We start from the raw sequence: 19798 nt of genomic DNA, 5'->3' as shown, positions 1-19798 counted from the left end.
TTCCATAGCTGTGAGAAAGTAAATATGTTCATTAAAAAATTTAACACAGGCCAGCCTGTGGCATGGTAGTTGAGGCAGCTGGATCCCAGGTTGACCTGGGATCTGTACCCATAGTTGGCCATGTGGCTGGCTTCCAGTAGCACAGATTGGACCCAACCACATTCTTTTCACTGTTTAAAAAATTTGTCAGAAGGTTTATGTGCTTGCCAGAGAGAAAACAAGAGGGAGAGGGAGAAAGCACCCCCTGTAGAGCATGGCCACATCGCAGTCCTGTCTTCGTTTTTCTGTCCTGTCAAGATCACGGCCCTGCATGCGTATGTGCCCTGTGTATTTTATAAATTGCCAGGACCAAGATTCAAACCTCATGGTTGGCCATGTAGTTCTGCCTACATGACCTACCAGGTTACAGAGCCATCCCTCATTCTTTTAAATCATACTGTACCTATTAAAAATATTTTTTTAGGGAACCAGCAGTTAGCGTAATGGCTATGTCGCTGGATTCCCACGTAGTCGACTGTGGTTCGCATCCCGGACCCAGTGGCTTAGAACTCACACCAGGCGCGTGTGCGTGTGTGCCCAAGATCCCGAGAGGAGAATGGAGGAGAAAGGATTGCGGTGTGGCCATCTCCCCGGGGGGGTGATTTCTTTCTTTCTCTCTTCCTTTTCTTTCTTCTTTTCTTTCTTTCTTTCTTTCTTTTTTTCTTTTCTTTTCTTTCTTTTCTTTTCTTTTCTTTTCTTTCTTTCTTTCTTTCTTTCTTTCTTTCTTTCCTTCCTTTCTTCCTTTCTTCCTTTCTTCCTTTCCTTTCCTTTTCTTTCTTTCTTTCTTTCTTTCTTTCTTTCTTTCTTTCTTTCTTTCTTTCTTTTCTTTTCTTTTCTTTTCTTTTCTTTTTTCTTTTCTTTTCTTTTCTTTTTCTCTTTCTTTCTTTCTTTCTTTCTTTCCTTTTCTCTTTCTTTCTTTCTTTCTTTCTTTCTTTCTTTCTTTCCTTTCTTTCTTTCTTTCTTTCTTTCTTTCTTTCTTTCTTTCTTTCTTTCTTTCTTTCTTTCTTTCTTTCTTTCCTTTCCTTTCTTCTTGTTGTAGGTCACATACACTCACCAGAGGTTGGGATAGGGAAGGTGAGAAATCACCTTCCAGGGAGGATGGTCATGCAGCAGTCCCTCCTCCATTCACTTTTTGGGATTTTGGGAACACATGCACTCGTACCCATCATATTTTTTAAGCTGCTGGGTCTGCAACTTGAACTGTGCTCTTGACTGTGGGATCTAGCTGCTTCAACCACCATGTCACAGGCTGGCCTCTTTTTAAAATTTTTAGTGAACATAGATATTTTCTCACACTGTGGAAGCTGGGAAGTCTGAGGTCAAGGTTCTGACATTTGGCCAGGACCTTCTTGCTGCAGTGTCACATGGCAAAAGGAGGAAGGGCAAAGAGAGACAAAAGATCTGAACTCACCTTTTTATGAAGGGTCTTTGGAAAATTCATGGAAATATGTATTATGAAAAACTGCGTGTGACTTTTTTTTGTTTGTTTGTTTCCCAGCCTCATAAAAGAACTATAGATTTCACAGCCCAAACTCCTCAAAGTCTGCCTGGGCCTGTGACACATGAAGGTTTTGGTGGTACTCTAACTTTTTTGGTATAAAGATAAATAATTTTATTACCGGGAGTACAGGATGCCCTGGTTTTGTTAGAGGCTGTGTTGTAGGAAAGCCTGTGTTGGTATGTCAAGTGCTGGCCAGTCTCAGTGCCTTTAGATACCAACTCTGAAAGCAATAAGCCTGTTAAGCCACCCAGTTTGTGGTACATTGATACAGCAGCTCTTGGAAAGTAGTAGAATGTTGAGACTTGGTTTTATTCTCTATATAATGGGGATAAGATACTTCGTTAAAGTTGGTTTCTTCCATAAGAGAGAGACAGAGACAGAAACAGACACACCTCCAGCTGGTTCCTTACAGCTTGATCTATCCCTGGTCTTAGCCAGCCTGGATATTTGGTGTGCTTAGGGAGGTGTCTGGAGGCAAACCCTAGAACCTTTACCATGTGAGTCCAGTTGTGTTATCACTGCTCCGCCACCTGGCCCTTGGGATAACATTTAGGGGTGTTTGAGAATAGTTACTTAAATGAGGCAATGTGTGTAAGGTGATGAAAAAGTATGGTACGGAATCAGTTGATGTTACTGCTATTTGTATCACCATCAGAGTTACCATTTTTCTCCATACTTTGTGTCAGTGTGGTATAGGTTTCTCATAGTGGATTATGTTTCCATTGTTGTAGGCCGAGTATAAAAAAGCTGTAACAACAAATCAGTGGCATCGCAGATTAGAGTTTCCAAGTGGAGAGACAATTGTCATGCATAATCCAAAGGTAATAATGTTGTTTGTTTAAGATATTAAAGTGTTAGGTTCATTTGAATAATTATTTTATTGTATGTGTTTGATAAATGTTCATTTCTAATAACTTCTACAACAGGGATACTTGAGGGGACTTCAGAAAGTTTATGGAAAAATGCAATTAAAGTATATGCTTATTGTGTAAAAAATGTTTAATATTCTTGGTGCCAGCAGATGGCATAGTGATTAAGGCACTGGTCTTTCATATGGCTGACTACGGTTTGAGTCCCGGATCTGAAGGCTTGAAATTCGTGCCAGGCATGAGTGGGTCTGTGCCCAAAATCCTCAGAAGGAAATGAAGAAGAAGGGATTGTGGCGGGCCATCCCTTCTAGGGGGTGATTTCTCTCTTTATCTCTCTCTGTTTCTCTCTGTCTCTGGTGAGTACATGTGCCCTATAGCAAAAATCTCTCAAAAAATGTTAGATATTCATGTGTAGTTTCGTAATGTGCATTTTCCATAAACTTTGTGAGGACCCCCTACTATTTATAGCAAATACATTGCTTTAAAATTGTTTTCTATAGTTTATGTTTGTGGTGGAAACAAATCCACAATTAAAATTTTTCTCATGAGTTTATTTATGGCAACATGTTAACTGAAGCTTAAAGGATTTTGCCACACATGTTTTTATAAGACAGAGACTCTTCAGTTGCAGGTAAGTTTTCCTTGTGTAAGTGTGGAGTTTTATGTTAGATTTTTAAAATAAAAATATATTATTTACGATTTAGTTGTATGATTTTCACATAAATATTGGAGATAATAGAATTAATTTGCTTAAATTTGAAAGGTAATGAAGACTAGCTGAGTCTTTTGGGGGAACAGTACTAATGTTTGCTTTACCAACTGTAACGTAAAGTGTAGTCTATTATATACATTTCTTGTTATGTAACATTGCTTAAAATAGTGGGAAGGAATTTGGAAATGAGCTCTGTCATAAACCTTTTGTATCTTGAAGGTTATTGTTCAGTTCCAGCCTTCCTCTGTGCCAGATGAATGGGGAACCACACAGGATGGACAAACAAGACCCAGGGTTGTAAAGCGTGGAATTGATGATAGCCTTGATGAAATCCCAGATGGTGTGTATAATAGTTTATGACTAAGGTCTTTTTAAAAAGAATTTGCCAGGGGATGCATGTGCTTACCAGAGAGAGACAGAGGGAGAGGGAGAAAGCACCCCCATAGAGAGCATGGTCACTTCACAATCCCTTTTGCTCCTTTCTCCGTCCTGTTGGGATTTGGGGTATAAATGCACATGTGCCCAGTGTGTTTTCCAGTCTGCTGGGGCCAGGATTCAAACTGCATGGTTGGTCATGTGAGATCTGGCTTCCTCAACCACCAGGCTAGGGGGCCAGCCTGACTCAGGTGTTTTTGTGTTCTCTTTTTTAATATCATTCTTCAGAAGGATGAAAAAACACAGTTATTAAGATTATCTGCCATAGCATGCAGAATTTAGCCAGTTTGATCACGTCCTTTTTGACTTTATTACATTTATATTTGTGTGCATATACGTGGTGTGATATTATTTGAGACAAGTTCTTGCGATGTTTTGATTTTTCTGCCTCAGCCACACAAGCAGCTGGCATTCATATTCTGAAATCTGAGGAGTAATTAGGGTAGAAAAATAGATGTATTGATAATTTCGACATGTTACTATAGTGTTTGTGAATCTAACTAATCAAGGAAAAGGATTTTGGGAAAAGACTTTGAAGTTTTATATTGACAATATCTTCTCCACGTGGGCCAGGTGTTCTGAGAGGGTTTTTTGTTTTTGTTTTTGTTTTTTGCTATAGGGCACGTGCGCTTGACAGACAGACAGAGATAGAGAGACAGAAAGCGAGAAATCACCCCCCAGGGGGGATGTCCATGCCACAATCCCTTCTCCTCCAGTCTCCTCTTGGGATCTTGGGCATGCACACACATGTGCCCGGTGTGAGTTTTAAGCCACTGGGTCTGGGATGCGAACCGCGGTCGACTACATGGGAGTCTAGCGACATATCCATTACACTAACTGCTGGTCCCCAGGTGTTCTGAAGTAATCACAAAGTTATAGAGCCTCCACAGGTACAGGACTGCTGATCTTTATATGCTGATAGCCTCAGGGAACAGAGAGCATGTTTCCTCTATTTTTTGGTCAAGTTCACTGTTATTTGCCAAGGAGTACCAATTGTTCTAATTTGCTAGAGTGTAATAAGGCTCGTTTACTTGGAAGGATCATGAATTTCTATAACAAGCTGCCATGACATAAAGGATACCTAAAATAGTGCTGTTTAGTTGAGAAAACCCAGACACATTCTTGGTTTTAATGTATGTATGTATTACTATTTTAACAGGAGAAATGCCTCAGGTTGACCACTTGGTGTTTATGGTACATGGCATCGGGCCCGTGTGTGACTTGCGCTTTAGAAGCATTATTGAATGTGGTAAGTATTAATCATGTTTTATTTAATGCAATGATCTGAGACCTAACAAGAGCTTTTTTTTTTTTAAATAAAAAATTATTTTACTTAACTTTTCTTTCTTTTTTTTTTTTTTGGAGAGATTTTTTCCACTACAGGGCACGTGAGCTCACCAGACAGACAGAGAGAGACATAGAGACAGAAAGCGAGAAATCACCCCCCCAGGGGGGATGGTCACACTGCAGTCCCTTCTCCTCCATTCTCCTCTCAGGATCTTGGGCACGCACGCACATGCACCCGACGTGAGTTTTAAGCCACCTGGTCCAGGACACGAACTGCGGTCGACTACGTGGGAGTCCAGTGACATAGCCATTACGCTAACTGCTGGTTCCCTTAACTTTTATTTATTTATTTTTGCCAGAGAGGGACAGAGCGAGAAAGAGAGAAAGTGAGAAAAAAAAGCCGCTAGGTCCAGGACATGAACTGTGGCTGGCCATGTGGGAGTCTAGCTTCCTTAACCACCACGCCACCAGAAGAGCTTTTTATTGGTGAATTTTTTTTTTCCCCCATAGGTCTTGTGCGCTTACCAGAGGGACAGCAAGAGAGACAGTGAGAGGGAAAGTGAGAAATCACCCCCTGGGGGGATGGCCACACCACAATCCCTTCTCCTCCACTGTCTTCCTGGGATATTGGACATGCACACACACACACTCCTGGCATGAGTTTCAAGCCACTAGATTAGGGACACAAACCGTGGTCGGCCACGTAGGATTCCAGCAATAAAACTTTTATGCCATCTGTGGCTCAGAGACATCTTTTAATGGAACCATGAATCTACTTAGTTGACTTACTTTTTTAAAGTTTTATTTTTATGTGTGAGTACTTCATATTTTTTGAATACTCGGCATATTCCAATTTTCTTGCATCAGTTGTACCGTTTAGCCCTCATAAATAAACCTTTGCGGTATAGCTGCAGTCACTGTAATCCCTGCAGTAGGTGGGTTACTAAGGCCTGAGAGTATATCACAGTTGGTAGACTTTGGCCTGATACCTTACAGCAGGTAGGTAAGAGTCCAGTCCTTTTTATTTTTTAGAGAGATTTTTTGCTGTAGGGCGCATGTACTCACCAGAGAGAGACAGACAGAAAATGGGAAATGTCCCCCAGGGGGATGGCCATGCCACAGTTCCTTCTCTTTCATTCTCCTTTTGGGATCTTGAGCATGCACGCACAGGCTCTTTATGAGTTTTTTAAGCTACTAGGTCTGGGACTTGAATCACAGTTGACTATGTGGGAGTCCAGCAATGTAACATTATGCCATCTGCTGGTCCCAGGTGTCCAGCCTTTACACAGGGTGCCATGCTGCCTTTCAGTGGTTTCCAGGCCCTCATGTATATAATATTCCTTTAAAATAATGAAAAGTTAAAAAGAGCTCCCTAAACCCTGATTGTTAATTATTTTATTGAATAAATAGAAAGTATCTAATTAAAAAGAAAGTATCTTTATTATTTAAAAAAAAAAACTGGCATATTTTAGGTAATAGGACAATCTAATGAATCTATTTAATCTTCCCTGATTTTTTTTTTTTTTTTTTTTTGAAGTGGATGATTTTAGGGTGGTTTCTCTCAAATTGCTGCAGACACATTTCAAGACGTCTTTGGATGATAGGAAAATAAGCAGAGTGGAATTCCTTCCAGTTCACTGGCACAGTTCCTTGGGTGGGGATGCCACAGGTGTCGATAGGTTTGTGCATTTTGATGACTTGCTTTTCGGATCAGTCAAACTTAGATTCAAAGTTTAAACCACAATAGGAGGTAGCTTATTATGACTTCAACAAATGTTTCTTTTTAAATATTATATCTTTACTCTGCTATATGATTAAATACTGGCTGTAATACTTACATGCTGCTTTTTTGTGTGTATGTATGTTTTAGTCCTATTATAAATATTTAAGAGAATCTAAGGAATATTAACTGGTTTTAAAATGCTATTCTATCTATAGTGGTTTAGATAAGGGGCTGTCATGTACATTACTATCTTTGACTTCTCCAGGATGCCCTTTCCACTACGTAACAACCATAGATATCTCCAGAAATTGCCAGATGTTCCCTTGGGGGTAAAATTGCCCTTCGTTAGAACCACTTATTTAGACTATTGTTTCTTTTTTTAAAAAGAATTATTTTATTTAACTTCATTTATTTATTTAAAATTTTGACCAGAGAGGGACAGAACGAGAGAGAGTGTGAAAGTAAGTGAGAAAGCATGCCACCCCAGGATGGGGACTCAAACTGTGTTCAGGCATGCGAGAGTCCAGCACCCTTAACCACCATGCCACCTGCTGGCCCTAGACTATTGTTTCTTAGTGGAGATGCTCTTGGCATGATAATTCTTTGTTGTGCAAGATGATTATATTATAGGCCATTTAGCATCCTTAGTCTAAATGACACTAAATTCTAGCTATATACTCACCAGGCACTGTGACAACTGAAAATGCCCTACTCCATTTTTGAATAGTCCTACTTGAGAACCACCAATATAGGTAATATTTATGATAGCATATAGATTAATAACATATCTGGATTTTAGTGAATATCATAATGTCTCAAGACATAGTTTAATAAAACTAATCCTACAACTAGTATTTTGTGTCTGTTAAGCCCTATTATGAGAGGTTTCTTTTTTTTTAAATTCAGAAGCAATTATACCGTTTTAATCCTTTAAAAATTATTTATTTAATTCCATTTTTTATTATTATTTTTTAATTTGACCAAAGACAGAGAGAGAGAGAGAGAAAGTGAGAAAGCAAGCCACCAGGTCCAGGACCCAAATCACAGTTGGCCATGTGGCAACCCAGTGCCGTTATCCACCATGCTACCTGCCGGCCCCCTCATTATCTTTCTTTTCTTTTATTTCTTTATTTATTTTAAAGAATTATTTTATTTAACTTTATTTATTTACTTTAATTAGACCAGAGAGGGCCAGAATGAATGAGAGAGAAAGTAAGAAAGCAAGCCGCCAGGTCTGGGACTTGAACTGTGGTAGGCCATGTGGGAGTCCATACCCTTAACTACCATACCACCTGCCAACCCCTTTATCTCTCTTTTCTTTTTTTTTTTTTTTTTTTTTTTGATCCTTGTTTTCTAAAAACATTTTTTAAGGAATTACTTAACTTTATTTATTTATATATATAATGTGACCAGAGAGGGACAGAGAGAGAGAGAGAGAGAGAGAGAGGGAAAGGGAGAAACAAGCCACCAGGTCCAGGACGTGAACCACAGTTGGCCATGTGGAAGTCCAGTGCCCTTAACCCCTATGCCACCTGCCGGCCCCTATTTTCTAAAAAATTTAAATCGACATGACTTTACATATTTGTGGATTATAATGTGATATTTCAGTACATGTATACACTGTTAATATCAAATCAGGGTAATTAGCATATTAATCACCTCCAAAATGGACCATTTCTTTGTATTGGGGGTGTTTTCTTTCTCTAGATGCTCATGACCTTGGTCTTAGTCATTCTCAAATCAGGGAAGGTGTTCATTCCATTTAGTTCCTTTGTTATTTCATATGACATTCTTTTGTCCTTTCCACCCACAAGTTTGTCAGATACCCAAATTTCCAATTATTTGGAAGAAAAATGGAAGCATAGGCTTTCTTTTTTAAAAGTAAATTTAGGATATTTTCATATGACTTAGTTTCTGTAGCAATTCAGAGAATCTCACAGTTCATAGAATAGTTATAGATACATATAACTTTTTTGCTTTATCATTAATTTATAATTTATCTATAGAGTCAAGTAATCTGTGGATATTTTGTGACTGTATTTTCAGGAAGCAGAATCTAAAGTTTTATAAATCTTAGATTTAAGGGGGTTACTGACTATACTTTTTTTCTTTTTAAACAGGAATATTAAGAAAATCACTTTACCAAGTATTGGTCGGTTTCGTCACTTTACCAATGAAACCTTGCTGGATATTTTATTTTATAATAGCCCCACCTACTGTCAGACAATTGTGGAAAAAGTGGGAATGGAAATAAACCGTCTGCATGCACTCTTTATGAGCCGAAACCCAGACTTCAAAGGAGGGGTCTCTGTTGCTGGTCACAGTTTAGGTAAAACTGTCAAATACAAACATTTTAAACATAATTTTTGTTACCATCACTTCTTTTAGTAGGTGTGACATTGTTATTGCAAAGTTTAGTTAGAGATCTTAAGTTTTATGAAGGGCAGAAATGAATGCTTTGTGTTTAGATTCTGCCTTTGTCATTCACCTCTGTTATTACTTAGGACTAATATATTTTAACATATTCTCCTGCTTGATGAAATGAGAATATTGATGATTAGGACTTGATTAACACTTAACTTTTGTATGAATACTGCCTAGGGACTTGGAAAGTAAATAGAATTTATACATTATAAAGCAAATACATTGTAAAGCAAAATGTTTCTTTTTCTTAAGGTTCCTTAATATTGTTTGACATCCTTTCTAATCAAAAAGATTTGAAGTTATCAAAGACTCCAGGGCCTCTTGCTGTTGCTAATGGAGTTATGAAGCAGCCACATTTTCAGGAAAAGCAGGTATGTCAGACGTGACCCAGTTAACTTTTAGATTTAGAGTTGAACTATTTTTATATATCAGAGGACAATGAAGTATAAAGTGTAATGGAATCATAGAATTTGTTGTTTGAGTTTCTCATTCTTTTTCCTTGTGGATTATTGGGTCATCAGAAAAGTCATGATGTATTTTCCTATGCAAAAATACATCATGACTTTCCAATGAATCAATATAAACTTAAATGTGTAAATTTATGATTAAACATGTTTTTATTATTATTATTATTATTGTTAATTTGACCAAAGAGAGACAGGGGGAAAGTGAGAAAGTACACTGCCAGGTCTGGGACTTGAACTGCTAGCGGCCATGTGGGAGTCCAGTGCCTTAACCACCATGCCACTGCTGGCCTTGTAAATTTTTTATTTTTAAAGATTCAAAGTATATGGTAGGAAATGGGAGCATGAGTGATTTATTAAGTTTATATACTTTTCAGAATTTCAATCTTTTGATGGCGAAGTACTTAAAATGATTTATTGATAAAGCAAAATTAAGATTTTAAGATTTTTTTTAATAGATAAGGAGACATTTTGTGTGATTTTGAAGCTTTGTAATGAATGTTTTCACTATTTTATTTAAAGGTGCCCGAAGAGCCAAAGCCGCCTTTGGATGAGTCATGTGACCTTGATGTTGAAAATGAAGAAGTTCTAACTTTGCAAGAAACCTTGGAAGCATTTAGTCTCTCTGAATATGTTAGCACTTTTGAAAAGGAAAAAATCGATATGGAATCTCTGGTATTAATGATAGTTTTATTCATTTTTGTTTCAAATGTTTTTTTTCTGTGTATAAGATTGACAGTTAAGACTAATTACATACGCTTTCATCAGAATATATTCCAGATAAATCAAAGGCTTAAATGTTTGAAAACATTGAAAAATAGGGGACCAGCTGTTGACTTAATGGCTATGTCTCTGGACTCACATGTAGTCAACCATGGTTCGAGTCTTGGACCCTGTGGCTTAAACTGAATGCCGGGTGCATGTGTGCCCAAGATTCCGAGAGGAGAATGGAGGAGAAGGGATTGCTGCGTGGCCATCCCCCCAGGGGGTGATTTCTTGCTTCCTGTCTCTCTTTCTCTCTCTCTCTCTCTGTCTTCTGGTGAGCGCACATGCCCTATAGCAAAAACCTCTCCAAAAAAATATTTTTTTTTTCTTTAAATCTGGGGAGGCGTTTCTAAATATGACACAAAAACCAGAAGCCATAAAAGAAAAAAATTGCATAGCACTGGATACCATAAACAACATCTAAAGGCTAGTGAGTGATTAGAAAATACTTAGAACACATATAACAGAGGGCCTTCTTTTTTTTTCCCCCTTATGTCTGTAGATTTTTTTTTTTTCATTGTCAGAGGGGTGTATGTATTTGCCAGAGCAGGAGGGAGGGAGAGAGTGAGCGAGCAAGAATGAGCTCCTTAGTGGGACATGGTGATGCTGCTATCTTTTTTCCTTCATTTCTGTCTTTTCCTTTATTTCTCCATCCTGTCTGGATTCAGGGCATACACACACATGCATCCAGCATGTTTTTCAAGACACCAAATGAGAGATTTGAACTGTGTGGTTGACCACATGGCATCTAGCTCCCATGACCACTAGGTCATGGGACTAGCCTAAGAGAGCTTATTTCTTTAATCAAAGTTTCTACAGATCAGTTACAGAAAGACTTTCAGTGTAATAGGTAAATAGGCAAAGAATATGAACATGAGTTATAAAAAAGGAAATGACAGATACCTGCTGCTGCTGCTGCTGCTGCTGTTTTTTTTTTTTTTTTCTTTTGTTTCCAATTGCCAAAGTGTGTGGACTCATATCAGAGAGAGAGAAGGGGAGAGCAAGAAAGCATCCCCCACTAGGGTGTGGTCCCTCTGCCACCCTTTTCCATTTCTCCTTGTCAGGATTTAGGCATGCATGTGCATCATGTGCCTGATGTGTTTTTTAAGCCACTGGAGCCAGGATTTGAACTCCTATTGACTATGTGGGATATGGTTCCCTTAACCACATGCTCTAGAGCTGGCCCACAAATAGTTTCTTGTCAAATGAAAATGCCTAAGAGAAATACAAATTGAAATTTCATTTTTCTTTTAGCTTATCAAATAGAAAATTTGATAATATTTTGTTGTCAGGATGAGGGGAAATAGGTACTGTTAGAAATTATTGGTCAGAGTGTAAATTGGTATAACTGCTGTGAAAGGCAATTTGACGATATCTTTTTTTTTTATTTTTTTATTTGCCAGAGGGTGAATGTGCTCACCAGAGAAATAGAGAAGAGAAAGCACTTTCCATGGGGCATGGTCAAGCCACAATCCCATCTCTTATTTCTACATCCTTTTGGGATTTTGGGCTTGTGTTTATACATTCCTGGCCTGTTTCTCAAGCTACTGGGTCTGAGACTTAAACTGCATGGTTGGCCATGTGGGATCCAGCTCCCTTAACCCCGGGCCTTCTACTGATGCAATATCTTTTAAAATATAAAAATTACAGAACCAGCAGATGACGTAATGGTTATGTTGCTGGACTCCCACATAGTCAACCGTGGTTTGAGTCCTAGACCCGGTGACTTAAAACACACTGAGCATGTGTGTGTATGCCCAAAATCTCGAGAGGAGAATGGAAGGGTAGGAATTGCAACATGGCTATACTCCAGGGGTTGATTTCTCACTTTCTGTCTCTCTATCTATTTCTGTTGACTGCACGTGCCCTATAGGAAAAATTTCTCAAAAAAAAGAAAGACTGAAAAATAAAATATATAAAAATTACATACCTTTCGTCCCAGCAGTTTTACTTATGGGAATATTTCCTGTAGAAAAATATTTGCATAAGAATATTTATAACGATACTCACTTCAAAACTCTGTGTTGGGTTGTCAGAAAAATCATGATGTATTTTTCTATGTGAAAGTGTGTCATGATTTTTTCAGCAACCCAATAATACAGCAAAACCTTAGAAATACCTTTAGTGTCCAGTAGTATAGCACTAGTTAAGTCATTTATGGTACATCCATAGAATGGAGTATCCTGCAGCTATTGAATGATGAGGTAGCGTCAGAGATACTGATTTCTGTGTTACGTTGCATGAAAGGAACAAGGTTTAGGCTGTAGATACGCAGTATCCCCACACGGTAGGATACACCCACAAAAGAATATGTAGATGATGTGTGTATATGTGTGTGTTTATGTATATGTATGTGTTTCTCTCTTTATCTCTCTGAAAGGAGAGCAAATTACATTCATTGTCTGATACTGGGAGAAAAACTGGTTGGTTGGGACAGGGAATGGAGGGGAGCTTTGGAATTTTGTATGTGTATTTTGTGTTAAAAGCTAATAGAATGACTTAGGTATGGAGATTTTAATAGCTTAAAGTAATCTCTGATTTAAAAACAAAAACAAATGAATCAACTTTTAAAAAATATACTGACTCAAGGCCAGCAGGACGCATGGTGTAAGGTGTTGGATCCCACGTATCTGACTTGGTAGTTCAAGTCCTGTATTTGGTGACTTGAAAAAAACACCAAGTGCATGTGATGTGTGCCCAAAATCCTGAGAGAGGAATGGAGGAGAAGGGAATGTGACATGGCCGTCCTCCACTGGGCGGGGGTGAATCCTCACTTTTCCTCTCTCTCCAATGCGTGTACGACACCCTATAGCAAAAACTAAAAAAAAAAAAGAAAAAAGAAAATAAATTGACTAGCCTTCAGTTTGCTTTAGATGATGTGCTTTCTTTTTATAGTTTTTATATGTCTATTTCAGTTCAGATTGATTAGTTAATGTACTTGTTTCCTTTTTTAAAGCTTATGTGTACAGTCGATGACCTGAAGGAAATGGGAATACCCCTTGGACCCAGGAAGAAGATAGCTAACTTTGTGAAACATAAAGCAGCCAAACTGGTAAAGTTCATCTGTGCCATCAAGAAAAACCAAAACTTACTGTGTGGCCTGCTCATTTATGTTTTAGAAATTTCTAATACCACTATGGTTTAGGTGAGCTAATTTGCTAGGGTGTCAGTGGAAGCTCAGATTTTGGAGTTAGTCAGAATTGGGTTTATATCTAAATTAGGCTAATGGATCATCCTAGTTTTACTGAGAGAGTTCCCTGGGCAAAGGATGTTGAATTTGTTTTCATGTGTATGTGTTTTAATGAGAGTGGTGGGGGTAGAGTGTGGAAGAGAAAGGGAAATAAGTATTATTTTTAAAAAGAATTATTTATTTAATTTTGCTTATTATTTTTAAAAGTTTGCTGTAGGGCTTATGTGCCTATCAGAGAGAGAGAGACAGAGAAAGAGAGCAAAAGCGTGAGAGAGAGGGAAAGCAAGAAAGCAAAATACCATGCCAAGGACTTGAACCACGGTTGGCCATGTGGGAGTCCAGTGCCCTAATCCCCTAATCGCCACACCACTTGCCGCCCCCCCCCCCAGCTCATCTTTTCATCTTTTGAACTTTTGTGGTTCTTTTATTTATAATGCTTATTTAGAACTTAACATATGCTACCTCTTTATGTGAATTATGATCATAAAGTCATAGGACTGATTTTTTTATGGTTAGTTTAAGGAACTGAGTCATTCAACAATTTTTTGAATACCTCTTTTCGTTCAGTCACCTTGCTTAATTCTTGGAATTTAGATATGAAGCAGTGATAGGCAGTCTTGTTAGGGGTAGAGAGTTGACTACAAATAACAACACATCAGTCCTTTTACAAAGTGAGGTTAGTGGTGTCCAGAGGTGGACAAGGTGGGGGACAGTTCTGGCTTGTTGAGAAGGTGGCTGGAGTTGTAAAGAGACTTCCCCAAGCTATTGGTGCTTGAGATTGCTAGAAGGGTAGGATCAGAGGACATGGTCTTCTAGGAGCGAACATGTTTGTTTAAAAGTTCAGCTTGCTCCTGAACTATAAAATACCAATTTGCTTAATCAATTTTATCACAAATTGTAACTTAGAACCAAAACATCTAATTTTTTTCTCCTTCCTTCCTTCCTTCCTTCCTTCCTTCCTTCCTTCCTTCCTTCCTTTCATTTTGCCAGAAGGTGCAGTGCGTGTGCTCCCTGGAAAAGATGGGGGTTGGGGTGGGAAGCACTCCCTGTAGAGGATAGGCATGCCCTCCTCCCTTCTCCTTCATCCATCCTTCCTTTGGAATTTTGGGCATGTACACACACATGCCTCGCCTGTATCTCAAGCTACCAGATCTGGGACTTGAACTGCACAGTTGGCCCTGTGGGATCCAGCCACTTTGACTATCTTACCACTTGCTGGCCCCATCTATCTGTCTGAATTTAAATTTTTTATTTTTTCTCTTTAGTTTTTTGCTACAGGGTGCATGTGCTTGCTTGAAAGAGACGGTTGGGGGGTGGGGGTGGGGTGAGAAATCACCCTCTGTGGGGATGCCATGCTAAAGTCCCTTTTCTTCCATCCTTCTCTTGGGAGTTTGGGTACACGTATGTGTGCCTGATGTTTTTTCCAGGCTCCAGGTCTGGGACTTGAACTGCATGGGTGGCCATCTGGGATCTAGCTACTTTAACTTCCATGTCACTTTCTGGCCCCTCAATTTTAATTTCTTTTTTTTTAAAGGAGAGATTTTTGCTATAGGGTGCCTACACTTGCCAGCGAGACAGAGAAAAAGTGAGAAATCATCCCTCAGGGAGGTGACTACACTAATCCCTTCTCTATTTTCTTCTTAGGATTTTGGGCATGCATACATATGCGCTTGGCATGAGTTTTAAGCTGCTGGGTCTGGGACTCAAACTGCAGTTGACTACGTGGGAGTCCAGCAACATAACCATTATACCATCTGCCTGAGCCCTTAGATTTTAATTTTAACTTGCTTGTAAATTAAAAAGAATTTTTAAATGTGCCATAAACCACATTATATATTTTTAACCTTGAGCACATCTATAATAAATGAATTAAAATATTTTTCCTTTCATGAGAAACAGAGAGACAGAGACTTCTAATGGTTTCTACTATGTGTGATCCTCCCTCCAGCCCTCTAGCCAGATAGGATCTTGGATGTGCCTGGTGTGTTCAGTTTGACCTAGAATCTGACCCCTAAGCTTTTCTATGTGGCTTCAATATCATACAGTGGCACCCTGTCACTTGTGTCACTGTAGTAGGCCATAATAAATAGATTTTTAAAATAATTATTTTATTTAACTTTATTCATTTTAATTTGACCAGAGAGGGACAGATTTGGGGGAGGTGGAGAGAAAGCGAGAAAGTAAGCCACCAGGTCTGGGACTTGAACTGTGGTCAGCCATGTGGGAGTCCAGTGCTCTTAACCACCACACCACTTGGCAGCCTCTGCCTTTTTAAGAAAATAATTATTTAACTTTATTTAATAATAAATTGATTAATTTTTTTTTTTTTTTTTTTGCTATAGGGTGTGTGTGCTTGCCAAAGAGAGGCTGGGGATAGGGAGAAAGTACCTCACATATTACATGGTCACATAAGTGTCCCTTCTTCATCCCTCCCTCTTTTTGGGATTTTGGGCACATTTCCACATACACCTGGCATGTGTGTTAACCTGTGGGTCTCCAGGACTCACTCATACGGTGTGTTGGCCATGTGGGATGCTGCTCCTTAACCACCAGGCCCTGGGGTGGCCCAGTAAGTGATTTTTAATGTGTTTACTCTTTCCTGTTTTTTCATTAATAGATGCTTTCTTTTGCTGTTGGATAGGCCTTCTGGCTGACAAAGAAAAGTCACAGTGTATCTTAAAGTTGAGATAAATCTGTTACAAACTTATTTTTTTTCTTATGAATTGGGTCACAGTTTCATGTTAGCTGTAAGAAGCTCCTTGTTTCAGTTTCTAAGATATTTGAGAACCACTGCTCTAGGCCAGTGGGGCAGTAAGGACAGTACCATGATTGGGTTTGTTTTAAAGAGTTTGCTTGATTGCAGTGCAGGGGTGGAATTGGAAGGGGATGCTGTTGGGAAGCACTTAGAGTGGTCATTGTAATTGTGCAGTGAAAAAGATGATAGGATTATAAACCAGGTGGGAGAAAAGAATGGAGCACCTTAAAAGACATAGGTATTTTGGATATAGAATACACACTTACAATTTGGCAGTTAAAAGCTCTTTTTCAGGGGCCAGCAGGTGGCATGGTGGTTAGGGCACTGGACTTTTTGAGTCCCAGACCTGGCGGCTTGAAAATCATGCCGTGTGTGTGTGTGTGTGTGTGTGTGTGTTTGTGTGTATGGTCAAAATCCCAGGAAGAGAATGGAGGATAAGGGATTGTGGTATGGCTATCCCTTTGGGGATTGTTTCTCACTTTCTGTCTCACTGTCTGTCTCTCTTTCTCCAGCAAGTGCACACACATGATGGCAAAAACTTTTAAAAATATAATTGTTTTTGTTCTCATTTTTTCTATATGTCAAGTTATTTCATAATTCTAGTTTATAAAGAGCTCTTCATCTCACTTGAGCCCCACAACAGCCTTCTGAGTAGATTGCCCAAGTAGTAACTACTGATGAGTATAGTGGTCAAACTAAGGTAAGGATGCAAATCTGTGTGTAGTGTTGTTCCTATACATTAGGCTTGGTATTCCATACATAAAAACGTTTATCTCCATATGTACATCCGCGAAGCAATAGCTTGTAAGAAAGACAGAAGAAAGAAGTGAGAAGTTCTGTTTTGGGCCATACATCATTTCCTTAATTGCATTCTGTAACATGAAGAAGAAAAATAGAAAGTGTTTGGTAATTCTCAAAAAATTACAAGAAGTGGGACCAGCAGAGGGCATAATGGTTCCATCGCTGGAATCCCATGTAGTCGACCGCGGTTCAAGTCCTGGACCCCAGCAGCTTAAAACTCATGCTGGGCATGTGTGTGTGTGTGTGTGTGTGTGCCCAAGATCCCAAGAAGAGAATGGAGAAGGAATTGCAGCATGGCCATCCCCCTGAGGAGTGATTTCTCACTTTTTGTATCTCTCTCTCCAGTGAGTGCACATCCCCTAAAACAAAAATCTCTCTCTCAAAAAAAGGAAAAATTTCAAGAAGGAACCTCGATTATAAACTGCAGATACTTGGATATATAAATTATGGTAATAAAAGGATGTCTTGATATAAGTAAAAATCTATACAGTGATCTTATTTTTCAAATTCAAAGTAATTGCCTTTGGACGAATCATGAAACCTCAGCCAAGTTGCCATTGATTGCTCTACATTTCTCACAGATATGAGGTGCTGCCTGATCAATAATAAGCTAATATGATTTGTCCTATTGATTTACTGTAACTGAAATAATGAGACTAAAATTAACCCAATTATTTTGTAATAAAATAAAAAAGATGGTCCATGTGCATTTTTTCCCTTTGTAAGCCATCTTAGTGATTTTCATTTGATAAGGATTAGTATTTAGTGTTAGGAATATTGGTATTCAAGTACATATATGTTGATTCACTTTGCTTTAAAATTACTATTTTTCTGAAATTTTAAAATTTATTTCACAGGACCAGCGGATGGTATAATGGTTATGTTTCTGGATTCCCACATAGTTGGCTGTGGTTTGAGTCCCAGACTGGTGACTTTAAACTCATGCCGGACGCGTGTACCCATGTGCCCAAAATCCTGAGAGGAGAACGGAGGAGAAAGGATTGTAGTGTGGCCATCACCCTAGGCAGTGATTTTTCGCTTTCTGTCTCTTTGTATATCCGTCTCTCTGGCTAGTACACATGCCCTGTAACTAAAATCTCTTCTAAAAAAAATTGTATCACCTACAAGTAACTAAGAGAGATAGAGAACAACCTCCATAGGATCTTGATGCCATCCATCATCCACTCCCAGCATCCATCTTCCTGTCATGGGCACAGGGACTATGGCCCAGTGTACTCGAGGCAGTCTTTGGATGCAAATTCGAAACCATCACATGTGATTGGCTTCATGGAATGTTGTGTTTTGGTCCTGCACTATCATCCAGCCCTTAGTTTTAAAATTATTGCAAAAACTTTTAGGTGAGCAAGACACCTCTTGGCAATAGGACAATTTATGATCTCTTTAGACAGCTCTCTTAGCAATTTAAAGTATTAAGTTTTGTGAATATAATGTAGGGGTACTGTTTCTTTTTTTTTTTTTTTTTTGAGAGTTTTTTTCTGTAGAGCACAGGTGCTTGCCAAAGAGACAGAGAGATAGAAAGCGAGAGGTCAGCCCCCAGTGGGGATGGCCATAGCACAATCCCTTCTTCATTCTCCTTTTGGGATTTTGGGCATGGATGCACACCCATGTGTCTAACATGAGTTTCAAGCTGCTGGATTCAGTACTCAAACTGCAGTCAACCATGTTAGAGTCCAGTGCCTTAACCACTACGCTACCTGCCGGTCCCACTATTTTTTTTTTTTTTAATGCATAAAACAGGTGGTGGGGATAGAGAAGCACCCTTGGCAGGGTTTCAGATCTTGTGATTCCTTGATTTCCTCTCCTCAGTCCTCCAGCTCTTCAGGTTCTGGGACCACCTCAAGCACCTGGCATGCCCTCAGACTGACTTGGGGATCCAAACTTTAGACAGCCATGTGGCCTCCAGCTTTGCAGGGCACTCGAGTTACCACTGATAGCTGGGCCATGGGAGGTGTTTCTGAGTGAGGAAGTATACTTAAACTGAGGAACCCAGAAAATGTTCTTGATTTTGGACTTTAAGTTTAATCTGCTGCTGCCTCCAAAGGGCAGAGTTAACCAACCTTCCAAAATATTAGTGGTGGAAGTTACAAGGGACAGACCGACAGTTGTACTTTTTCTGTCTTACCGTTGGAATTAACTAGTTGGACTTCGCTGATTTCTTAGTATTTAGAACTTATTAACTGATAAGACCAGCTGAGCCGACTGATTAGTTTAGGCAGTGCCGGGGTCTAGCCTCGGCAGGGGTGGGTTCTCTTGTCGGAGGTGGCGCAGGAAAGGAAGATGGAGGCCTCGGTGCCTTTTTATGCGCGTCCTGAGTCAGACACTCGCCAGAGATCACTCTCTGTAGAGTGACAACTGCTAGGAATCATTGTGCCTTTTGATTGAAAATGTGATACATGTAAGTAAATGGGTGAGGGACTATGTGTTTTAATGATTAGTTTATAAAGTTTTAACAATAGGGAACATAGGTTCTACTTAGGGTTGGATTAAGGGTAGGTTTATTGCAGTTCCGCAATTGTTCGTTTGATGTAGGCAGATCTTTATGGAATGCAGTTTTGGGATAGCAGCTCCAGTAAGCAGAGATAATTATTAGCTGATGCGGCAGCAGCCATTTTGTGATTACTGAGCACGATGCTGAGGAAAGAAAATTTTAAGTATAGATACTAGTTTTTATGGATTTTAATAAAGAATGGTACTTATATAATTTTATAGGGATCTAAAACTTTATTTAAGGAATCCTAATATATTTTAAAGGGGTGAAACTATTGTTTACTTGGTAAGGGTGGGGATAGCTTTTTTAACTAGCAGTAAAGTG

At 39.1% G+C, this 19798-nt stretch overlaps 1 protein-coding gene across 1 annotated transcript in view; it reads left to right on the top strand.

Moving 5' to 3' along the window:
- Positions 1–19798, top strand: part of SEC23IP (SEC23 interacting protein) — a 73054-nt gene that overhangs the window by 15026 nt on the left and 38230 nt on the right. The window contains exons 6-13 of the mRNA XM_027770130.1: positions 2272–2361; positions 3341–3461; positions 4716–4805; positions 6381–6522; positions 8687–8895; positions 9243–9361; positions 9977–10129; positions 13176–13271. Coding sequence (XP_027625931.1) covers positions 2272–2361; positions 3341–3461; positions 4716–4805; positions 6381–6522; positions 8687–8895; positions 9243–9361; positions 9977–10129; positions 13176–13271 — 1020 coding nt within the window. The remainder of the gene's footprint in view (positions 1–2271; positions 2362–3340; positions 3462–4715; positions 4806–6380; positions 6523–8686; positions 8896–9242; positions 9362–9976; positions 10130–13175; positions 13272–19798) is intronic.

The sequence above is a fragment of the Tupaia chinensis genome, unplaced genomic scaffold (genome assembly GCF_000334495.1).
Source record: "Tupaia chinensis unplaced genomic scaffold, TupChi_1.0 Scaffold000113_1, whole genome shotgun sequence".
Lineage (NCBI taxonomy): Eukaryota > Metazoa > Chordata > Mammalia > Scandentia > Tupaiidae > Tupaia > Tupaia belangeri.
The sequence above is the reverse complement of the archived record's forward strand: the minus strand, read 5'-3'. Positions and strand labels throughout refer to the sequence as shown.